This window comes from Capricornis sumatraensis, chromosome X (genome assembly GCF_032405125.1).
Source record: "Capricornis sumatraensis isolate serow.1 chromosome X, serow.2, whole genome shotgun sequence".
In the NCBI taxonomy this organism is placed as follows: domain Eukaryota; kingdom Metazoa; phylum Chordata; class Mammalia; order Artiodactyla; family Bovidae; genus Capricornis; species Capricornis sumatraensis.
The window spans coordinates 85,012,765-85,036,098 of NC_091092.1; the positions used below are offsets into that span (position 1 = coordinate 85,012,765).

At 44.9% G+C, this 23,334-nt stretch overlaps 1 protein-coding gene across 2 annotated transcripts in view; it reads right to left on the reverse strand.

Annotated features, from left to right (window-relative positions):
- SYN1 (synapsin I) overlaps positions 1-20,232 on the reverse strand; it is a 52,480-nt gene extending 32,248 nt beyond the window's left edge. For both annotated transcript variants that reach the window (XM_068962281.1, XM_068962280.1), the window contains exons 1-5: positions 19,856-20,232; positions 4,274-4,331; positions 4,078-4,169; positions 2,106-2,262; positions 1,844-1,933 (exon numbers count right to left, since the gene is read on the reverse strand). In XM_068962281.1, the coding sequence (XP_068818382.1) occupies positions 1,844-1,933; positions 2,106-2,262; positions 4,078-4,169; positions 4,274-4,331; positions 19,856-20,232 (774 nt within the window). The remainder of the gene's footprint in view (positions 1-1,843; positions 1,934-2,105; positions 2,263-4,077; positions 4,170-4,273; positions 4,332-19,855) is intronic.
- Between the last annotated feature and the right edge of the window lie 3,102 nt (positions 20,233-23,334).

Below are 23,334 nucleotides of genomic sequence, written 5' to 3' on the forward strand. Positions count from 1 at the left end.
GACAGCATAATTTTCAACAAAATACTAACTGAATCCCACAGCATATAAAAAGGATTATATGCCAGATCAAGTGGGATCTGACTCAGGAATGCAAGTGTGGCTTAATTCAGATAAAAATCAATTAATGTAATACACTATATTCATAGAATAAAGGCCAAGAGCCATATCATATTAATAAACACAGAAGAAACATTTGACAGAGTCCGACATCCTTCCATGATAAAAACACTTCAAATTCAGAAGGGACAACAAACAAGTGTTCATCAACACTAGGTAGCAGTTAGTATATATGCCAGATGCACTGTTCTAACCACTTTATGTTTGTTAAATAATTTAATTCTCACATTAACTCTATGAGGCAGGAACTGTTATTACCCACATTTTACAGATGGGAAAACTGAGGCGCAGAGCATTTAACTAATGTTTCTTATGTTCAGAAGTTAGTAAGTTGTGGAGCTAGGATTACAACACAGAAATTCTGACTTCAGGGTCTGTGTTCTTAACCATAGTTTCTCAATGAATATAAGATAATAATAATGATGAACAAATTTGGTTTCAAAGTAATGATTTGATTTTCATCTACAAGTAAGCTTAATTCATGACACTGCTGATTTGTATCAGTGACCATAATTTGTAATACTTGTAAGAATTTTTACTACTTTAATCAATGTTTATTTAAATTGATAAACCTGGGTCAATATTGATATTTAATTGTAATTTAATTCATAAAACTGGTGATGATATATAAGTAAACATAACTTGTAAAATCATAAAAAATTTGTAAAATTAGTTATAAAATTTGATGGCACTAGGCACAGTGACTCAATTTCTATTTGGAACTAAAATTTGATTAATAACTGCTGTACTCATAACATATTAGTAATTATAACTTCAATATTAGTAACTATTTATGATATCAATAGGATTATTAACCATATTAATAGTGATATTCATAATTTATATTAGTAATATTAATTTATAACATTGGCAATAATTTATAACAGCATGTTACAATGTTTGTACTAATAGGTTAATTTCTTTTAGTAATTATACCTTAATTCACAAAAAAGGTTCTAATCACATATTGATAACCTTAATTTATAATACTGGTAATAAAGTATAATCTTAGTTATAATATTTGATGATATTAGTAATGATAATTTAATTTTTATTATTAAGTATGATATAATTCAAAACAGGGACTTATAATTTGTATTAGAGCATAATTTATATATTGATAATAATTTAAATAATAGTTATAATCTTCAGTGATACTAGAAACGATTACTTACTTCTATCTGGAACTATAATTTATAACACTGGTACTCATAATTTACATCAGTAAGAATAGTTTGAAATAATGGGTATAATTTATGATGTTAGTGATTATATTTGTGATAATAGTAGCCAACAGTTAAATTTGCTATTTGAATACAATTTAATTTATAACATTGCTACTGATAATCTTTATTGGCAACCCTAATTTGAAACACTGTTAACATTTCTATAAGCAGGAATATTTGATAATGTTAGTAACAATGCCTTGATTTATATATGTAACATAATCTGAATCATTACATTAATTCTGTTTACATTGGAAATCAGTTTCTTAATACTGGTGAGAATAGACACTATAGCAGGATCAATGATTTAAATCATACTTGTAACTACATACATAAATGTATGGTATTAATAAGCCCTATCACAAAGCAACATCGCCCTCCATGTGCATGTGTCAGCTGTACTCTCTGATGGCATTCCACCAGCAACACATCCATTGGCAATATTATTGCAATAGGCATGATGCTTTTCCCTCCTGCCCACTCCCTTCCCCTAGACTCACCATCTCTTTGTGATTGGGGTAGAAGGTCTGATCGATTAGAGGGAATTCCTCTGTTCCCAGTTTCTTGTGCAGTCGAACCATCTGGGCAAACTGTGAGAGCCAGGAGAGATGAGTCAGCAAGTCCCTTCACCTGGAGGGAGTCTGTAAGCTGGGACTTCAAGGCTCTAAGCTTCCTCCGATCCCCCAAATCACAGTGGGTTCAAGCTCCCACGTGCATGTATGAGCTATTCCCTCTGCCAGTAGCACCCTTCCTGTCACTTACCACCCAGGGTTTGTCACAGAAGTTGTAGACAGAATGCAAAGAGTTAATGCTGGGGATCCCAGCATACTGCAGCCCAATAACCAAACTGCGGTAGTCTCCATTCCGTGCCATGCTGAAGGCATGCTGGCGGATCAGCACGAAGTCTGGCTTCAGAGACCTGGGGTGGCAAGGGTAAGAGTGTTGAGGGTACCCCCAGAAGCTCCCCACCACCTTTAGAATAAAGGTCAAGTTTTGAAATCTCCACGGCTCCTAGAAATGGCATAGTTTCTTACCTCAGCCATATACACAAGCTATTCCCTCCACCACATGCACCCTTCCTAACCTCTCCTCATCTGGTGACCCCCTTTTAAGCCTTTCCTGCCTGCTCTTTTACCTCACCAAGATAAGCTTGCAGCTTGCCTACTCAGCTCTCACACTTTCCCCATCACAATCTCTCAGACTACCACTGTACACAAAGGATGCTGCCCAGAATAAATTGCAGCCTCAGGGCTCTACATGGGCTATTCCCTCAGCCTGAAATGTAGCCTCCCTAGATTTCTGCATGCACCACTCTTCTACCTCCTTCAGGTCTTTCCTCAAATCTCTCTCACTCTTTTGGTCTACACCAACCAAACTGCAGACTCTTCACCATCCAACAATCACTACAGCCCTTTGCTGACATACATATATATATTTTTTAGCACTTTGACGTTTTCTTCTTTGTTTATTATGTGTATCCCACAGTAGAATGTAAGCTTCATGAGAGCAGAGGATTTTTTTTTTGGTCTTTTTGGGGTCTGTTTTGTTCACTTCCAGGACCTCAGCATGAAGAATAGCTCCTGGCACACAACAGATACTCAGTAAATATTTGTTGAATGTGAAATCCTGAGAGTAGCACCCAGTATGCAGTAGATGCTCAAGAAATGCTTGTTGAATTAGTCGCTGAAAAATTTGGCTTGTTGTCTTCTGAGATCCTTGGCTCTTCTTCAGAAGAGAGGCTATCTCCTTTCTTCAGAAGAGAAGCTATCTCCTTTCATTCTGTTACTAAGTTCTTAAAAAAAATTGGAATATAATTGACATGTTATATGTCAATCATAATATAAGTATAAGATGTATTATTTAGTTGCTAGGTTGTGTCCAACTCTTTCGCATCCCCATGGACTGTAGCCGGCCAGGCTCCTCTGTCCATGGGATTTCCCAGGCAAGAATACTGGAGTGGGTAGAAAATCCCTTCTCCAGAGGATCTTCTCGACCTAGAGATGGAACTCAGGTCTCCTGCATTGCAGGCAGGTTCTTTACCACTGAGCCACCAGGGAAGGTGTATAACATGTTATTTGATACATTTATATTAATATATTATAACATGACTGCCATTGTACCATTAGTTAATAACCTTACCATGACACATAATTATCATTTCTTTTTTTCATGGTAGGAATAATTAAGATCTAGTCTTTTATAATAGGAGATTTGCTGATTATGATATAGTATTATTGTCTTTATCATGCATACTGTGAATTAGATCTCTAGGACTTATTTATCTACCAGTTGCAAACTTGGACTCTTAAACATCTCTCCTATTCTTACACACCCTCCCCCAGCCTCTAGCAATCACCTTTCTAGAAAGGTGATTTCTATTAGTTTGGGTCTTTTAGACTCCACATATAAGTGATATCATACAGTATTTCTCTTTCTCTGTCTGATTTATCTCACTTAGCATAATGGCCTCAAGATCCATCCATGTTGTCACAAATGGCAGGATTTCCTTCTTTCTCATGGCTGAATAATATCCCTTTGTGTGTGTGTGTGTGTGTACCACTTCTTTATCCATTCATCCACTGATGGATACTTAGGTTGTCTCCATATCTTGGCTACTGTAATGTGCCTAAGTCTTGTTCACAGAAAGATAGGAGAGGAGGTGAGGAATCTCCCTCAGCTCTAAGGGAGCCCTTATGTCTCTCCGATAACACCAAGGTAACCTTTTTACACTCACCGCACAACTTTTACCCCATTCCGAAGAACTTCCATGTCCACAGAGAATCCACCATTGGCATGAGCCACAAGGTTGAGATCAGAGAATTCAGCCTAGGAAGGAAAAAAAATCAGGGATTCACTCACAGTACACACAAAAGACCACTCAGTTTACAGTATGGACAGTTGACCCCCCAGGTCCACCTGCCCCAACTAACCTGTTCTACTTTAATGTCAATTTCTCCATGGATCTTTTTCCCTTTGAAGTATTTCGCCCTGGAGAGGAAAAGCAGAGCACATCTGTCAATGCTCAAATCTCAGAAAGACAAAACCCAGACTGGTCCTTTGACCCCTTTGCTCCTTCAGTGCCACTACAGAAACTATAAAGTGATTTATGATGGTTGAAATATTTTGAAAAAACCTAACAGTTGTTTGTGAACAATGAAGTCTGTTATAATCCTTGTGGAGGTATGTAAATATCAAGGTACTAAATTGCTCAGTCATGTCTGACTCTTTGAGGCTCCATGGACTACATAGTCCATGGAATACTGGAATCGGTAGCCTTTTCCTTCTCCAGATCTTCCCAACCCAGGGATCAAATCCAGGTCTCCCACATTGCAGGCGAATTCTTTACCAGCTAAGCCACAAGGGAAGCCCTGTACATGTCAAAGTGAAAGTGAAGTTGCTCAGTCGTGTCCAACTCTTTGCGACCCCATGGACTGTAGCCTACCAGGCTCCTCCATCCATGGGATTTTCCAGGCAAGAGTACTGGAGTGGGTTGTCATTGCCTTCTCCAGAGGATCTTACCGACCCAGGGATTGAACCCGGGTCGCTGCATTGTAGGCAGACGCTTTACCGTCTGAGCCACGAGGGTGACTTAAATGTCAAAGGACACTGCAAATTATAAGTTCTTAAAACAGAGTGCAGGCATTTGCCAAAGTATGGTTTGCTTGTCACAGTGCTATTTGAAAAACTTCTCAAAACAAGGAGTCCTTTGTACACTGTAACATACTTTGAAATAGCATGGAGGTTTGTAAAATGGCATAGATTCTTAGAGGACATATCTATATCTCTGTGTGTGTGTGTGTGTGTGTGTGTGTGTGTGTGTGTGTGTGTGTGTGTGCATACTCAGTTGTATCCAACTCTTTTGCGACCCAATGGACTACAGCCTGCCAGGCTCCTCTGTCCATGGGATTCTCCAGGCAAGAATACTAGAGTGGGTTGTCATTTCCTTCTCCAGAGGATCTTCCCAACCCAGGGATTGAACCTGCGTCTCTTGCATTTCTGCATTGGCAGGCAGGTTCTTGACCAGCTGATCCACCATATATATGCCTGTCTGTGTGAGCTGCAGCATCTCTTTGCTTGGGTCCTTTCCCAAGGAGGAACACATTTACCATGTGTTGTTGTGCACCGAGAGGGACACAGAGGCCATGAGTGGGCAGCTGCATCAGAAAAGGAAGAGCAGACTAAGGGCTGCAAGCTGGTGAGGGATCAATAGAAGCCAGAGTCAACCATGATAAGGGTGGAGGGAAATGCTGCTGAGGATAAGGGGAAACTACAGGAGGGAAGAGGGGTAGGAATGGCAGTAGGCATATCACGAATTGCTAAGTCACTGTCCCTGGGCCCATCCCCAGCTAGACTCCTCTACCAGGCCCAGGATTCCTATCTGACAGGCTTGTCCACAAACAGAAGCTCATCACCAATCAGGTTTTTCATAGACAGGGATTGAGGGGAGGAGCCACTCCTGGGATTGCCTACATGCACACCATCAGGGTCTCTGATATACATGCTGCACAACTGGACTCTGGTGATTTCACTGACATACCCCAAAGACCACAAGCTATTTTCTTCTCTCTTTCACTCTTCCCTCCTACCTCCCACCTCATCTCTGACACTGTCCCCTCACAGATGTTGGAAGAGAGTCTCTTAGACCTGTGCATTTTTCATTTAGAAAATGATGATGAGTGTAGACTATATCACCACTTTCTTTTTCAAACTTTTTTGACCATATATGTAGTGGATACTATGGTACTCTTCTCGGGTCTCCTCTTCAGGGCCAATGCACCCTGAGTATCAGCTGTTGACAGATTGCAGCTGTGTCCTTTGGGGAATTATCTTCTACCACAGGGAAATTTCCTGCCCAAGGTTATACCTATTTTGGACAGCCCATGGATTATGTCTGGTCTGTGAGTGAGTATGAAAGCCAGCCTCTTAGCCTCAATTATAGGCTGACTCTGAAGGACTACCCTAGGATCTCCCTAGAAGCTCTCCCTGGGATCAGCCGATGCCTCAGAGGCAACTGCACTGGGGACCCACTTCTCTAACTGCTCAACTTTGCCTTCCTTACAGCTGTTGATCCCAGTGCATGTGTGCTAAGTTGCTTTAGTTGTATCTGACTCTTTGCGAGCCCATGCACTATAGCCTACCAGGCTCCTCTGTCCATGGGATTTCCCGGGTAAGAATACTGGAGGGGGTTGCCATGCCCTCCTCCAGGGGATCTTCCTGATCCAGGGATCGAACCAGCGTCTTACATTTCCTGCATTGGCAGGTGGGTTCTTGACCACTAGCACCACTTGTTGATCCCAAAGGCACTCCCAAATAAGCCTGTGCATGCAATTCTCTGCCTGGAAAATCTGTTTCAGAGATCCCAACCTAAAACAGTGGGTCAGAGAAGTCAAACTACAAAGAAAACTCTACTGCCTTTCTGGAGCTGGGCCACCCAGCAGGCCCGCAGGCAAAAAGGAGCCATCATTTGTGCTGGTGGAGCATAGATGAGGGCTTTCCTGGTGGCTCAGTGGTAAAGAATCCACCTGCAATGCAGGAGCCTCAGGAGACATGGGTTCGATCCCTGGGTTGGAAAGATCCCCTGGAGGAGGGCATGGCAACCCACTCCAGTGTTCTTGCCTGGAGAATCCCATGGACAGAGGAGTCTGGTGGGCTACAGTCCATGGGGCTGCAAAGAGTTGGACATGACTGAAGTGACTTAGCATGCATGCATGCAGCATAGATGGCCTCTGACATGCTGTAGTAACACAAAGTGCCCTGTGGCATGTCTGGGCTGTGGTACAAGCAGGATGCCACTTGCACCATAAGATGTAGCAAACCCTATGATGCTGGAGATGTCTTCAAGGAGAAGATGTGGCATGGAGTGGATTCTCCTGAGTGGGAGAATTACAGTGCAGGCACATGGGGTTTTGAAGCAGCAGTAACTTAACTGATGGTGGACTGTAATGAGATACTAGTGGAAGGGAATGCACCAGCTGGTGAAATATTGCTGGTACTTGACAGGTGTGAGGGAAATGATAACCAGACTCAGGGGACTAAACACCATTTGATTAGCTGAAGAAATATATGACATGCTTAGGGTGAATAATCACCAATTCAAAGCAAAATGTAGGGACGTGCCTGTGGTCCAGTGGCTAAGAGTCTGTGCTTCCAAGACAGGGGGCCCAGGTTCAAACTGTGCTCAGGGAACTAGATCCTACATGCTGCAACTAAAGATCCCATGTGCTGCAACTAAAACCTGACACAGTCAAATAAATAATTTTTTAAAAACAGCAAAATGTAAAAGACAAAAGACCTCCTTGGGTGTATTTAGTTCAGTCCAGTCGCTCAGTCGTGTCCGACTCTTTGTGACCCCATGCACTGCAGCACACCAGGCTTCCCTGTCCATTACCAACTCCCAGAGTTTACTCAAACTCATGCTCATTGAGTCGATGATGCCATCCAAACATCTCATCCTCTGTTGTCCCCTTCTCCTCCTGCCTTCAATCTTTCCCAGCATCAGGGTCTTTTCAGATGAGCCAGCTCTTCACATCAGGTGGCCGAAGGATCAGAGTATCAGCTTCAACATCAGTCCTTCCAATGAATATTCAGGACTGATTTTCCTTAGGATGGACTGGTTGGATCTCCTTGCAGGCCAAGGGACTCTCAAGAGTCTTCTCCAACACCACAGTTCAAAAGCATCAGTTCTTCAGTGCTCAGCTTTCTCTATAGTCCAACGCTCACATCCATACATGACTACTGGAAAAACCATAGCCTTGACTAGACGGGCCTTTGTTGGCAAAGTAGTGTTCCTGTTTTTTAATATGATGTCTAGGTTGGTCATAACTTTTCTTCCAAGGAGTTAGTGTCTTTTAATTTCCTGGCTGCAGTCACCATCTGCAGTGATTTTGGAGCCCAAAAAATAAAGCCTGCCACTGTTTCCCCATTTATTTCCCATGAAGTGATGGGACTGGATGCCATGATCTTAGTTTTCTGAATGTTGAGCTTTAAGCCAACTTTTTCACTCTCCTCTTTCACTTTCATCAAGAGGCTCTTTAGTTCTTCTTCACTTTCTGCCATAAGGATGGTATCATCTGCATATCTGAGGTTATTGGCATTTCTCCTGGCAATCTTGATTCCAGCTTGTGCTTCTTCCAGCCCAGCATTTCTCATGATGTACTCTGCATAGAAGTTAAATAAGCAGGGTGACAATATACAGCCTTGATGTACTCCTTTTCCTATTTGGAACCAGTCTGTTGTTCCATGTCCAGTTCTAACTGTTGCTTCCTAACCTGCATACAGATTTCTCAAGAGGCAGGTCAGGTGGTCTGGTATTCCCATCTCTTTCAGAATTTTCCATAGTTTATTGTGATCCACACAGTCAAAGGCTTTGGCATAGTCAATAAAGCAGAAATAGATGTTTTTCTGGAACTCTCTTGCTTTTTCAATGATCCAGTGGATTTTGGCAATTTGATCTCTGATTCCTCTGCCTTTTCTAAATCCAGCTTGAACATCTGGAAGTTCATGGTTCACGTATTGCTGAAGCCTGGCTTGGAGAATTTTGAGCATTACTTTTTACTAGTGTGGGTGATGAGTGCAATTGTGCGGTAGTTTGAGCGTTCTTTGGCATTGCCTTTCTTTGGGATTGGAATGAAAACTGACCTCTTCCAGGTCATGGTGGAGAGTTCTGATAAAATGTGGTCCATTGGAGAAGGGAATGGCAAACCACTTCAGTATTCTTGCCTTGAGACCCCCATAAACAGTATGAAAAGGCAAAGAGATAGGACACTGCAAGATGAATTTCCCAGGTTGGTAGGTGCCAATACGCTACTAGAGATCATTGGAGAAATAACTCCAGAAAGAATGAAGAGACGGAGCCAAAGTAAAAACAACACCCAGTTGTGGATGGGACTGGTGGTGGAAGCAAGGTCCAATGCTCTAAAGAGTAATATTGCATAGGAACCATGAATCGAGGCAAATTGGAAGTGGTCAAACAAGAGATGGCAAGAGTGAATGTCGACATTCTATGAATCAGCGAACTAAAATGGACTGAAATGGGTGAATTTAACTCAGATGATCATTATATCTACACTGTGGGCAAGAATCCCTTAGAAGAAATGGAGTAGCCCTCATAGTAAACAAGAGAGTCTGAAATGCAGTACTTGGATGCAATCTCAAAAATGACAGTATGATCTCTGTTCATTTCCAAGGCAAACTATTCAATATCACAGTAATCCAAGGCTACGCCCTGACCAGTAATGCTGAAGAAGCTGAAGTTGAATGGTTCTATGAAGACCTACAAGACCTTCTGGAACTAAAACCAAAAAAAGATGTCCTTTTCAATATATGGGACTGGAATGCAAAGATGTCCTTTTCATTATAGGGGACTGGATGGGACTAGGAAGTCAAAAAATACCTGGAGTGACAGGCAAATTTGACCTTGGAGTACAGAATGAAACAAGACAAAGGCTAACAGAGTTTTACCAAGAGAATGCACTGGTCATAACAAATATCCTCTTACAACAACACAAGAGAAGACTCTACACATGGACATCACCAGATGGTCGACACTGAAATCAGATTGATTATATTCTTTGCAGCCAAAGATGGAGAAGCTCTATACAGTCAGCAAAAACAAGACCGGGAGCTGACTGTGGCTCAGATCATGAACTCCTTATTGCCAAATTCAGACTTAAATTGAAGAAAGTAGGGAAAACCACTAGACCATTCAGGTATGAACTAAATCAAATCCTTAACGATTATACAGTGAAAGTGAGAAATAGATTTAAGGGACTAGATCTCATAGACAGAATGCCTGATGAATTATGAATGGAAGTTCATGACATTGTACAGAAGACAGGGATCAGACCATCCCTAAGAAAAAGAAATGCATAAAAGCAAAATGGCTGTCTAAGGAGGTCTTACAAATAGCTGTGAAAAGAAGAGAAGCGAAAAGCAAAGGAGAAAAGGAAAGATATAAGCATCTGAATGCACAGTTCCAAAGAATAGCAAGGAGAGATAAGAAAACCTTGCTTAGTGATCAGTGCAAAGAAATAGAGGAAAACAATAGAATGGGAAAGACTAGAGATGTCTTCAAGAAAATTAGAGATAACAAAGGAATATTTCATGCAAAGATGGGCTCAATAAAGGACAGAACTGGTATGGACCTAACAGAAGCAGAAGATATTAAGAAGAGGTGGCAAGAATACACAGAAGAACTGTATAAAAAAGAGCTTCACGACCCAGATAATCACGATGGTGTGATCACTCACCTAGAGCCAAACATCCTGGAACGTGAAGTCAAGCAGATCTTCGGAAGCATCACTACAAACAAAGCTAGTGGAGGTAATGAAATTCCAGTTGAGCTATTTCAAATCCTAAAAGATGATGCTGTGAAAGTGCTGCACTCAATATGGCAGCAAATTTGGGTGTATTTAAGGAAACCTCAATCTTCTGTGACCAGAGGGCAGACGGAGGAGAAGATCAGACTTAAGACTTAACTGTAAGGGTAGCAGAACTTCAGAGAAGGTTGAATTCTCAGGCCCAGTACATCCCCTGTTCCATGCTCAGGGCCCTAATAGGATATGAGTGGAGCCCCGAGATTGGGATGGGGCTATCTGGGAAGATGCATTTAACACCCTGACCTTAAGATTCACCTGAACCCACTGGGTCTGCAGAAGTAGCCCACTTCTCTTTGTTAGAATATAGACCTTCCCTTTGCTTGAAGATGATGCACAGGCCTTGAGTGAAGCATGTGCCTTATAAAACAATTCTTCCTTACAGAATCAACTTCCCTTCCCCTCATGGCAACCAGATCAATAACCAGGGTCAAATCCTAGCACAACCTGACTGGAGAGGTTCTCAGCTTGCAAAGAAAGCAAAGGAATGATATGTGGAAGCTGAAGAATCTGGCTAACATGTATCGGCAGGAACTGGGAAAGCAAGCCTGAGACTGGATGCTGAGGACAATGGATCAAGGGAATGAAGCATGAACTTGGAGCACTGTCCCAAGACACAGAACTTAAAACCATGGTAAGGACTCTAGGAAATGTTGCTGATACAATTTTTGGATGACTTGTGGAAGCCTGGCAAGAACAGTGGCCCACACCAAGTGAAGTAGAAATACCAGACTTCAATGGCAGATTGTGAAGGAAAGGATCAAAGGGCTCAGAGAAGCTGATGTGTTAGAGAAGATACACTACTCCAGTCTGGAAAACCAACTAGCTGACTATTTTCTATGGGAGAGCCCAGAGCGTATACCCAAATTACAAATGAGGAATACGCTGGTGAGAGTAGCAGCAGACATGTTGAGAAGCGCAGTGGAGGTAAGGTCATAAGTGAAGTCCCACCCCAGGTCCTACTCACAGTGGGTCCACTGGGTCCACAGGTCCACCTAGTGATCAATTCACCAGCCCACAAACACCTAATTGGAATGGACATATCTGTAGTTTTCAGAACCCCTACATGAGTTCCTTGGCCTGTGGGGGAAGAGCTATGGTAGCTGGGAAGTTCAAATGGATGCCTTGGAAACTATTCCTGCCTTCCCTGAGCAAAGCTATAAATCAAAGACAATACTGTATCTATCCTAAGGGTGATGGTAGAAATTAGTGTCCCTCTGAAAGATCCAAAGGATGCAGGGGTGTTAGTCCCACCATGTATATGTGCTTAGTTGCTCAGTCGTGTCTGATTCTTTGTGACCCCACGGACTGTAGCCCGCCACACTCCTCTGTCCATGGGGATTCTCCAGGAAAGAATACTGGAGTGGGTTGCCGTGCCCTCCTCTAGGGGATCTTCCCAACCCAGGGATCAAACCCAGGTCTCCTGCATTGCAGGTGGATTCTTTACTATCAGAGCCACCAGGGAAGCCCAAGAATACTGGAGTGGGTAGCCTATCCCTTCTCCAAGGGAACTTCCAGACCCAGAAATCGAACAGGGGTATCCTGCATTGCAGGCAGATTCTCTACCAGCTGAGTCACCCGGGAAGCTCAGTCCCATCATATCTCTGCTGAGTTAACCAATTTGGGCCCTGAGGAGGCTGGATAGATCCTTGAGAATGTAGACTACTGCAAGCTCAACCAAATGGTAGCACCGATTGAAGCTGCAGTACTAGTCATGCTGACATTGCTGGAGCAAATGAAAAGATCTCAGGTATGGCAGGTGGCCACTGATATAGTGAATACCTTTTCTATTTTGATCAGAAGATCAGAGACGTTTCACATTCATCTGGGACTGACCACAATATACATTGATGGTCTTGCCATAGGGCTAAGTTATCTTTCTCATCCTATGTTATCATATAGTCGAAGGAGGAATGGACTATCTGGACATCCCAGGGACTATCACATTGGACTACTATAACAATTACACCGTATTGATAGGCAAGATGAGCAAGAGTTGGTTAGCACACTGCATTGATAAGACACATGCACTCCAGAGGGTAGGAGGTAAACCCTAAAAACACTCAAGGTCCTGCCATATTAGTATAGTTTTTAGGGATTTGGGGGTACAAGGTATGCCAGAATAGCCCCTCCAAATCATAGGGCAAAGCATCGCATCACACACCTCCCACTATGATGAATAAAAACACAACAGATGGGAAGATTCCTCAGGTTCTGGAGGCAGCATATTCCACACCTGGAAATACTGCTCTGATCCATATTTCAGGTGACATCTAAGGCTGCTAGCCCTGAACAGGTCCAGGCTGTGGTGCAAGCAGTCCTGCCACTCAGGGTATATGATCCAGCAGATCCTACGATACTGCATTGTGGGGGAAAATGCAGTGTGGAGCTTATGGGATGCCTGACTGGGAGGCCCCTGGGGTTCTGGAGCAAGGCCATGCCATCTGCAGCAGAGAATTACACAGCTTTTGAGAAACAAATCCTGGTACAGTACTGGACCCTGGGTGAGACAGAATGCTTGACCACAGGGTACCAAGGAACCACGTATCCTGGTGCCTGTTATGAGCTGGGTCGCACCAGGCCCACCAAGTAATGAAGTCAGGCCCAGCAGCCAGGATCGATCCCAGATAGGACCAAGCACACTGTCTGAGCAAGTAACCCGGATGCCTATGTCATCCACACTGTTGTGTTAGTGCCTCCCTCAGCTCACTAAGAGAACTCCTTAGAACCAGCAGATGAAGGGAGAAAAATCTTAAGCTTGGTTCACAAATGCGTTGGCTTGCTATGTGGGTGGAATGGACAAAAATGAACAGGGGTGATCCTATAGCCCCTTTCAGAGTGGCCTTGAAAAACTGGCAAAACTCTCAAGGGGCAGAGCTTTGGTCTGTGCACCTGGTCATCTATTCTGTTGGGAAAGAGAAGCAACCCAAGATTCAAATACATATTCACTGATGGGCAGTGGTAAATGGCTTGGCTGATTAGGCAGAGGCCCTGAAGGAACAATATTGGAAGATCAGGAAAAGGAGGTCTGGGACACCAAAATATGGGTGGACAAATGGGATTGGAGATGAAATGGAGTGAAGATCTTTGTATTGTGTGTTAACACCCACCAGATAGCATCCACCCTGAAAGTGGCACTAAGCAACCAGGTAGGTAGAATGACTCAGCCAAATGATGTCAGCCAGTTTCTAGAATCAGCTGCCCCAGCACTGGCAGATGGGCACACATATGAAGTGGCAAGGGTAACAGAGATGGAGGCTGAGTGTGGGGCCTATGGCATCATTGCTGAATGTCCAACCTGCCAGCATCAGAGACCAATATTGGGTCCCCAACACAGCACCATCCCTTAGGAAGGAAACCAGCCACTCTGTGGTGAGCTGACTACACTGGGCCTTCTACTCTGGAAAGAGTAATGATTCATTTTGACTGGAATATTCTATATATGAGTTTGCTTTTCCTGACTACCAGACCTTAGCCAGCATCACTGTCCAAGGGCTTACGTAATATTTGATGCACCAGTATGGCATTCCACACAACAGTGAAACAAACTGAAGGACACACTTGACAGTAAAGGAGGTGTAATCAACTGACATTTCATACTGCTGACATTCTATACCACACCATGCAGAAGCTGCTAGTCAGACAGAGTGATGGAACAAATTGGTATATCCACAGCTAAGATTTCAGCTTGGAGGTGACACTGTGCAAGATGTGGGGTGCCATCCTCCAAAACACAGTATACACCCTAAATCAATGAACATTGTTTGGGCTATGTTCCTTACAGGTAGAATACACTGGTTTGGGAACTCAGAGGTGAAAGTAGGAGTGGCCTAGCTTACCATCAATCCCTGGATCCACTTTTGGAATGTGTATTTCCTTTTTCCTTAGGGCTCTGCAAGGTTAAAGGTCCTGATTCTCCAAGGGGGAACACTGCTACCAGGGGACACAGCATTACATTCTAAGCTTTGACTGTTACCTGGACACTTCAGGTTTCACAAGCCAACGGATAAGAAGATGAGTCTGTCTCAGGAGGTCCATAGACCCTGATCATCAGAAGGAGACAGTTGCTGTTGTTTAGTTGCTAAGCTGTGCCTGACTCTTTGTGACCCCATAGACTGTAGCCCACCAGGTTCCTCTGTCCATGGGATTTCCCAGGCAAGAGTATTGGTGTGGGTTGCCATTTCCTTCTCAAGGGGATCTTCCCGACCCAGGGATCAAACCCAAGTCTCCTACATTAGCAGGTGGATTCTTTACCACTGAGCCACCAGGGAAGTCCAGGAGTTGATAGGGCTGCCATTAAACAATGGGGGAAGGGAGGAATATATCTGACCCTCAGGCTGTCTGCTTTGACATTTTGTTGGTATTCTTGTTCAACACTGAAGGCAAATGGACAAGTACAGCAGTCATAGCCTGAGCAGATGGGGACCAGGAGCTCAGGGATTCCTCAAGGATGAGGGAATGGATCACTCACCAGGTAAGCCACTGTGACCAAGAGAGGTGCTAGCTGAGGGTAAGGGGAATCTAGATTGTGTAGTACAGGAAGGAAACAATGTATCATTTATTTATGCCACATTTATCAAACTACAGTGGAGGCTGTAGTTTGTCCCACTAACTGTGCTCTTTCAAGTGCACCCCAGAAAACAAGACCAGTTAGAATCCTAGAAATGCTGTTCCCAGATGGAATGAACTTACTTCTGAAAAGCAAGTGAATCTGAGAAGTCCTGGGGGTTGCCTATGTGCTCTACTCAGATCTTCAAGCCCCTCCTTCTTGTCATAACTGTCCTCCAGCTTCCGGGAATATCTGCTGCTGAAGGCTCACAGTGCTGTCCATCATTGGGAACTGCCCCCTACAGCAGGGACTCACCTTCTGCAAGATTATGCCTCCTCCCAGAGGGCAACCTGTAGTCACTGACTGACTAATGCAGGACTACAAAAGCCTGGCCATCCCATCTCAATTGGGACAACTCTGAAGGGTCATCCCATCTCCAGAGCTCCCCAGATGATCGGCTGGAGCAATTGTTGCACAGCATCACAGCTGCTCAACCTTTCCATCTGCCAAGTCCTGCTTCCCCCACTCCTCCTCTGCAACACGCGTTGTTCCCAAGAGCTCTCCCCGATCAATCTGCACACAAATCTCAAGAGTCTCAGGGTCTGCATCCAGGGAAGTCTAAGAAAAGAAGCCACAGTAAGAATGTTCTATATATATAATATATATTATATAAGACACATACACAGAAAATTTAATATAGGATGTCTTATGTAACATATTGCATGTTATATATTATGTGTTGCAGTATCTAGAATGTATATAAATATGCATATAGTAGAATGAAAGTTTCAGTAAATAATTACCTTTAATATGTACAGTGGGGTCATATTTCCTATTCTATTTCATTTCATGAAAAGAAACATTCATTTCATGAAAAGAAACATACACATATATATGTATGTGGTATTATAAACCCATTGTATAACAAATATATTACAGATACATATAATATGTATTAATACATATGTAATACATATTACATATAATATGTAATAATACATATAATATGTATGGTACACATTAATGATTATATTTCTTATTGGAGTAAGTTTCACTAAATAATAATTCCACTTACTATGTACAATGTACTCTCATTTTTTATTTTCATGTATCAATATTATCATTTATCATAGTTTTATTTTCATTTCATGAAAAAAATGAAACACTGGTCACAAGCCAAGAGGTGACCTACAGCTGGAAAAACACTGGATTAAATGATCTGTAAAAAGAGGTGATGAGTCTCAATTCTGAGTTTTCAGCTTTAAAGCACACAGGACTCAAGACCCAGCAAGGAAGGAGAGGGGTGAGGTTTGGTGGGGAAGGCACCAAACTGTACTTAGGTGTACAACCCCATTACAGAATTTGTATGATTCCTTTTATTCCAGGCTGAAATCCCTAAGCTTGTGTGGTTCTGAATGTCTGCAAGCTGGTGATGCAGAGTCTCTGTTCCTCGCACTAAACCTGGTGCACACAGGCTCTCTCCCTTTACCCATCCCACCCCATCTATACCAGGCACTAAATAATTAGTTGCTAGGTCGACTGGAAGAAAAGACTGAAGCAACTGCTGGGATAAAGGAAGGTTTTCGGGATACAGAAGTGGAAGGGAAGAATAGTTCACAGAATTCAGCAGGTGCTCAGTAAGTGCTTGCTAGACAAATTAGAAGAAAAAGTAGAAAATACAGGAGTCGTGATTATGGAAAGGGGAAGGGTCTTGTCAGTGGTCTGTAGATAATTAATATATGTTTAATGGAATGAAGGAAAAGGCAGCAGCAACCTGCCTGGAGGGTTGGAGTGAAGAAGGTAAGTTGAAAGGAGGGTGGTTACTAAAATATTCCAGTGGATCTTTCCAAACCAGGGATCAGAACCGCATCTATTGCATCTCCTGCGTTGGCAAGCAGATTCTTTACCACTAGCGCCACCTGGGAAGCCCCCAATGTACAGCAAGGGCTTCAATAAGGTTTGTTGACTTCGATAGAGCAAATTTAGCCAGGAAGATGGCATCTGTGCGAGTGGGTGTTGGTGAAGGAATTAAAACACGTGTTCAATAAATGCTTTATGGATTGAAGGAGAAAAGAGTGGAGGAGTCTGCTGCAGGGATAGGAATGTTGTTGTTTGAGCAGAACACAGTAAGAGAGTGATAAATCCTTTTTGGATTAATTGGGGGGAAAGGGCAGTGGGGAAGATGGCTACTATATGGGAGAGGGTTCCTAGCCAGAATGCAGTAGGTACACATCGTGAGTTTTTGAGACTGTGTCATGTGAAAGGCAGGATGTAGATTGTTGAAGGAGGAATTAGGGCTACAGGAGGGGGAGAAGAGGCACTGACTATGGGTTCTCAGAGTATAGAATAAGTGCTCATTAAAAGATTGTTGGGGCTGAGTAGAGGAGAAGGTATGAAGAATCCAACTAGTGGTTGGGATTAGAAGGAAAAGAAACTGAGGGAGGCTTCTTCCTAATGTATTGTAGTGCATAATAAATGCCTCCCATAGTTTAACACATGGAAAGTATGCAACAACTATCTGTAGAATGAACAAATGGCTCTGAATAGAGAGAAAGCCTGCTGGGTAAGGGCTCCTGGCAGAGGAGAGGTAATTAACCAGTAAAGAGCTGGTACTCAATATATTTAGGCTGAAGGGGACCCCTGGAGAGAGAGCTCTTGAGACAAGGACAGGAACTTCCAAGCTTGGAAAGGGGAAGTTGAGAATGTCTCTTATGTAGTAAGTCCTCAGTTAAGTGTTTATTGGCTTAAATAGAAAAAAAGCCCTTCGGGGTCTTAAGATTGGTAGAGGAAATCCTAGGGAGACTGAAGAGAGTGAGAAAAGGGTAACTCTTCTAAATTTAGGTCTAGATTTATCGAAGGAAAGGACTCTGTGGAAATGTTGTATGACTGGCACAGGTTATCCTAAGAGTAAAGAAGGGGAATCTACTTCCTACACACAACAGGTACTGCAAATGTGCTCATGCACCCACTGGAAGAAAAGCACTTTGGGGAGGAGGTGTGAATATAGAGCACCCAGGAAGCACTACACAAATGCTCACAGGAGCTGCTGGAGGAAAATGCCTTTGAGGGAAGGTGATCTAGAATCAAGCACCTGGCAGACAGTGACCAAATGCTCACTGCATCCATTAAAAGAAAAGGTCTTTGGGGAAGACTGGTGGCGGCGGGCGGGGGGGCGGGGAGGCTATGGAAGAGCATATCATCACCAGATCCATTGGAGGAAAAGTCTTTGGGGGAAGAGAAATGGGGATACAGTAACTTGATTTATGTGAGCTTGATTCTCCATCCTTGGGAAGAAAGGCTTTTATGGAGAAGGCACAGAATCGGCACACAGTGGGTACTCCACAAATGCTCCAGGAGTGATTTTTTAAAGAGGTATTTGGAAAGACAGATTGAAATGTTCTACACAGTAAGTGCAGATATATGATCACTGTATTAATTGGAGGCAAAGGTCTTTATGGAGAAGGTCTGAGGTTGAGTCATGCAGATGGTGCTCAATATATACAGACTGAAGCCACTGGAGGAAAAGGCATTGGGGAAAGGGTCTGGGGTGACGTAAACAGTGGGCACTCAATAAATGCTTGCTGAATACACTGAAGGAAAGAGTCTTTAGAGAAGGCTCACACCTTTAGATCAGGCAGTTAGTAAAGGCTTGGTGGGTCCACCAAAGGAAAGATCGTTGAAGAAGTAGTTGAGAATAGGCTGTAGGGGAGGCACTCAAATGAATGCCTTCTAGATCTTTCTGCTGTAGGAAAAGGATTTAGAGCAGAGAGTGTGAAGATAAGCCCCACACAGTAGGTTTAAAAATGCTCATAGAACTCATTTAAGGAAAATATGTTTGAGGAAAGGGCTTGGGGATGGGGCATACACCAGGCCCTTAATAAATGCTTCTTAGATCCTTTGGAGAATTAAGCCCTTAGGGGGACTGAATTGGGGCACACAGAAGGAATTCAATAAAAACTCATAGGATCCATTAAAGGCAACGCTTTTGGCAAGAAGCTGGGGTGGGATACACAGCAGGCACTCAATGTTCAGTGAATAGTTTAAAAGGTTTTTGAGGTGAGGGCTGGGGTGGGGCACATAGTGCACTCTGGATACATGCTCACGAGATCAGAGAAGGCCTTAGGGCAAGGACTGAGGAGGACAAAACACCTATCAAGCTCCCAACAAATGTTCACAGAATTCATGTGAGCCAAACGCCTTGAGGAAGGGCTCCCCACTGAGGCACACTGCCGGTACTTAAATGCTCACAAGATCCATTAGAGGACAAGACCTTTGGGGCACAGGTTGCGGGGTGCAGGGCACATCAGACTCTTGAATGCTCACAGGATATACTGAAGTCAGGTTTGTGGAATGGAGGCACACAGCAGGCGCCCGATAACTGCTCCCTGTATGGATCAAGAAGGCCTGGGTGAGGGCAGCGGGAAAGCAAGGGTGGGGAACACAGGAAGCGCTTCGTATAATAATTTAAAGGAAGAGGGTTTGGGCAAGGGGGGCAGACAGAGGGCAAACAAGCGGCGCTCAATAATTGCTCATCATGGGATGATCTGGGGACCCAGAACCGCGGGGGCACGTCCCCAGCAGTGGCTTACCAGTCGGTGTGGGGCTCGTCGATTACCAGCAGCACCCTGGCGGCGGCGCCCCCACGGCCTGCGCCCCCAGAGCCGCCGCCCACCTGCTCGCTGAAGGTGGCGGCCGCGGCCGCTGTGGTCTGCTTGACCGCATTGGACAGCGACGAGAAGAAGCCACCGCCCCCCGAGGACCCGGGGCTAGGGGCAGCTGGAGAGGCCACGGGGGCGGCCGAAGAGGCCCTCTCGCCAGTGGCGGTCGCAGGACCGGTAGTGGCCCCGGGACTAGGGGCAGCGGGCGGCGGTGGGGGCGGCTGCGGGCGCTGCAGGTCTGTCATGTACCCATTTGGCAGATTGGCCATGAAGTTGCTGTCCGACAGGCGGCGCCGTAGGTAGTTCATGGCTGCAGAGCGGGGCAGGGGGTCTTAGGAGCAGTCTGGTCAGGAGCCGCGGGGGCGGACCGCGATGGGCCCAGGACCACCGCTGCGCTCTCAGGCACGACACGTCTCTTCCGCTGCCCGCTGCAGACTGAGGCAGCGCTGAGTCGCCGCCGCCGCCGCAGCGCGGTTGGTCGCGCCCGTGACCCCCTATTTCGCGCCCCGTGTGGTGCAGTCCGGCTGGGCCGGCGGCGGCGCGGACGCGACCAAGGCTACTGCGAAGGGGAGTTTGCGGAGGAGCGGCGAGTGACGTCAGCGCGCCTTCAGTGCCGGGGCGGCGGCGGCGCGCGCCGGCAGGCGGGGGCGAAGGAGCTGTCCGCGGTGCTGAAGGCATAAGTGCGCAAGCGCCACGCCGCATCCTGTCTCCCCTCCCCCGCCTCAGACTGGGGGTGCGCAATTTGGGGATGGGGGCGGGGTGGGAGCCTATCCGGAGGGTCGGGTGGGTGCATCAGGCAAGCCTCCCACCCTGTCTCATCCTGGTCTTCACATGCACTTGCACCCACACCTAGGACCCTCTACGGATACTAGGTTTCCAGTGTTGATATTCACCACAGGAGGCATTTGGGGGGTGGGAATGGAGTTATACTCGGAAAATCAAAAGTAGAGAAATAACCCCTTCACAGCGAGAGCCGAGGGTCACACGCAGTACTCTGCAAGATCAGTTTCCCACGTCCACATAGGCAGAGAGATGGATGCGCGGGTGGTGTAGACAGCATCAGACAGGCGGAGGTGGACACTTGGGCGGAGTGTACTCTTGCCCAGGGTTGGGGGGCGTCCTGGAGGCACACTGGGAATGACATGTACGTAGAGATACATATAGAAATACACAAAAGTAGGGAAACATACGGAGGCATGTACAGAGATAGAACACACCGATCTAAGTATCTATACTGACACAAACAAGCCCAGGGTAATACTCATGGGCATACATGCACATGAATACGCCTACACACACACACACAGAGGCACCACACAGACACACAGAGACCTAGAGAAACTCACATGAGCATGCACCCCCAGACAAAATGCACCCACAATCATGGACAAACCCAGATCTCCACACAGACACATTCTCTGAAGTCTAGTCCTGATGTGTGTTCATCTCTCCCCACACATACTCGGCCAACAAGCCTCCATCCTTTTGCCCTGGACACAGTCAGAAACCATGATATCCACCTGGCATTGTCAGTGCCCAAGGCTATCATCCTCTGTACCAGAAAGCTTCCCACAGGCAGAGGCAGACCCATTCTAGGGTATGCAAGCTGTAGGTGCCAAATAATGTTCACCACTTGCACAAATGATCTTTGTAGTCCAGGCAGCGGTGGGCTATGAAAGCTCCTATAGGATCCTGATTACAGTGAAGACACAAATTCATTTAAAAATAATAATTCACTAACTGATTGTACCCAATTCTCATAAAACTATGGAGTGGGTAATATGATTTCCATTTTACAGATGGAATCCAAGAACTCCAATTCATTCCCAAAGGGTCATGTTCACTTTGTGATCCATACTTTTTAAAAAAGAATGTGCCAGAAAGGGATGTCAGTGTGGCTGGAGCAGAATGAATGAGGGAGATTGTGGCAGGAGAAGGGGTCAGAGAGGTTAGCAGGGTCCAGATGGAGCAGGGCCTTGTGGGCCATAGTGAGTGATGATGGTGGACCAAGTGAGATGGAAGAAGATATGGCAAGAAGTAGGCAGATTTGGAGTCTTTTCTGCCTGAAGAAAATACAGAGATAGAACACACCAATCTAAGTATCTATACTGACAAGCCCAGGGTAATACTCATGGGCATACATGCATATGAATACGCCTACACACACATAGAGGCACCACACGGACACACAGAGACCCAGGCAGATTTGGAGTCTTTTCTGCCTGAAGGACTTTCAAATGAATCATCCACTTATTCATTTGTACATTCTCCATTTATTAAATCTTTGGCATGTTCAAACAAGGTCATGGTGTGAGGTCTGGAGTCAGAGTGCCTGGGTTCAAACTGGCCCTCTACTATACTCTTGGGAAAATGACTTAACATCTCCGAAACTCAGCTTCCTCACCTGTAAAAACAATCACCTGACCAACTCTAAAAGATAGGGGTGGAGGAGTGCTGTGCCTTTCTCTCTCAAGGATCACTTTTGGCCAAGGTCTCCAGGAAGTCCCCTCTCCCCTTAGGCTCCTACTGTCCATCGCCTCTGCTCCCTCCTCCATCTCAGCCAGCTTCAGTCCATCTGCAGGCCTTTGCTTTGGCCATTCTTTCTCTCTCTCTCATGGATGCCCTTTGGCATCCCCATTCCAGTGTTCCCCAGATGGGGAACTGCCCAGAAATTGGGTATTTCCCAACATTGTGAAGTATATGCTCCCCAGTTTTTGCTCAGTAATGGAAGCAAACAAGTTCTGCTGGGTCTGTGGTGACCTCTCTGAGGGACAGGAGCAGCTGCAGGTCTACAGACCTTTTTGGATCCTCTAGGAGTAAGAAGTCGGGCTCCTTAGCAGTCTGTCTCTAGACTGCCTCTTCCCAGTGGCCCTGTTGCCAGGTTTATAGTACCATGCCCCTCAATGTCATCCCCTTTCTCCAGGTAGCTCATTTTCCAGAAATTAATTTTTTGTAGAAGGATGAAGAGTTTCCCACCCCCACCCCCAAGGAGTGTCTCAACTCCCTGTGGCAGAGGTCTCAACTCCTCTGCACTAGCTTCATCTTCTCCAGCAGGAAGGAACATACAGAAGGGGCTCCAAGAATGTTTTTCTTTGTTGTGCATTGGTGAGCAATGACTCTGAAATGCACACCCTTGACATATGTTTGTAATCAGTATTGTACCCATGTTTATGGGCTTCCCAGGTGGCTCAGTGGTAAAGAACCCGCCTGCCAATGCAGGAGCTGCAGGAGACATGGGTTTGATCCCTGGGTCAGGAAGATCCCCTGGAGGAGGAAATGGCAACCCACTCCAGTATTCTTGCTAGGATAATCCCATGGACAGAAGAGCCTGGTGGACAATAGTCCAAGGGGTCCCAAAGAGTCAGACACAACTGAGCACACATGCACCCATGTTTATAACTCACAATACA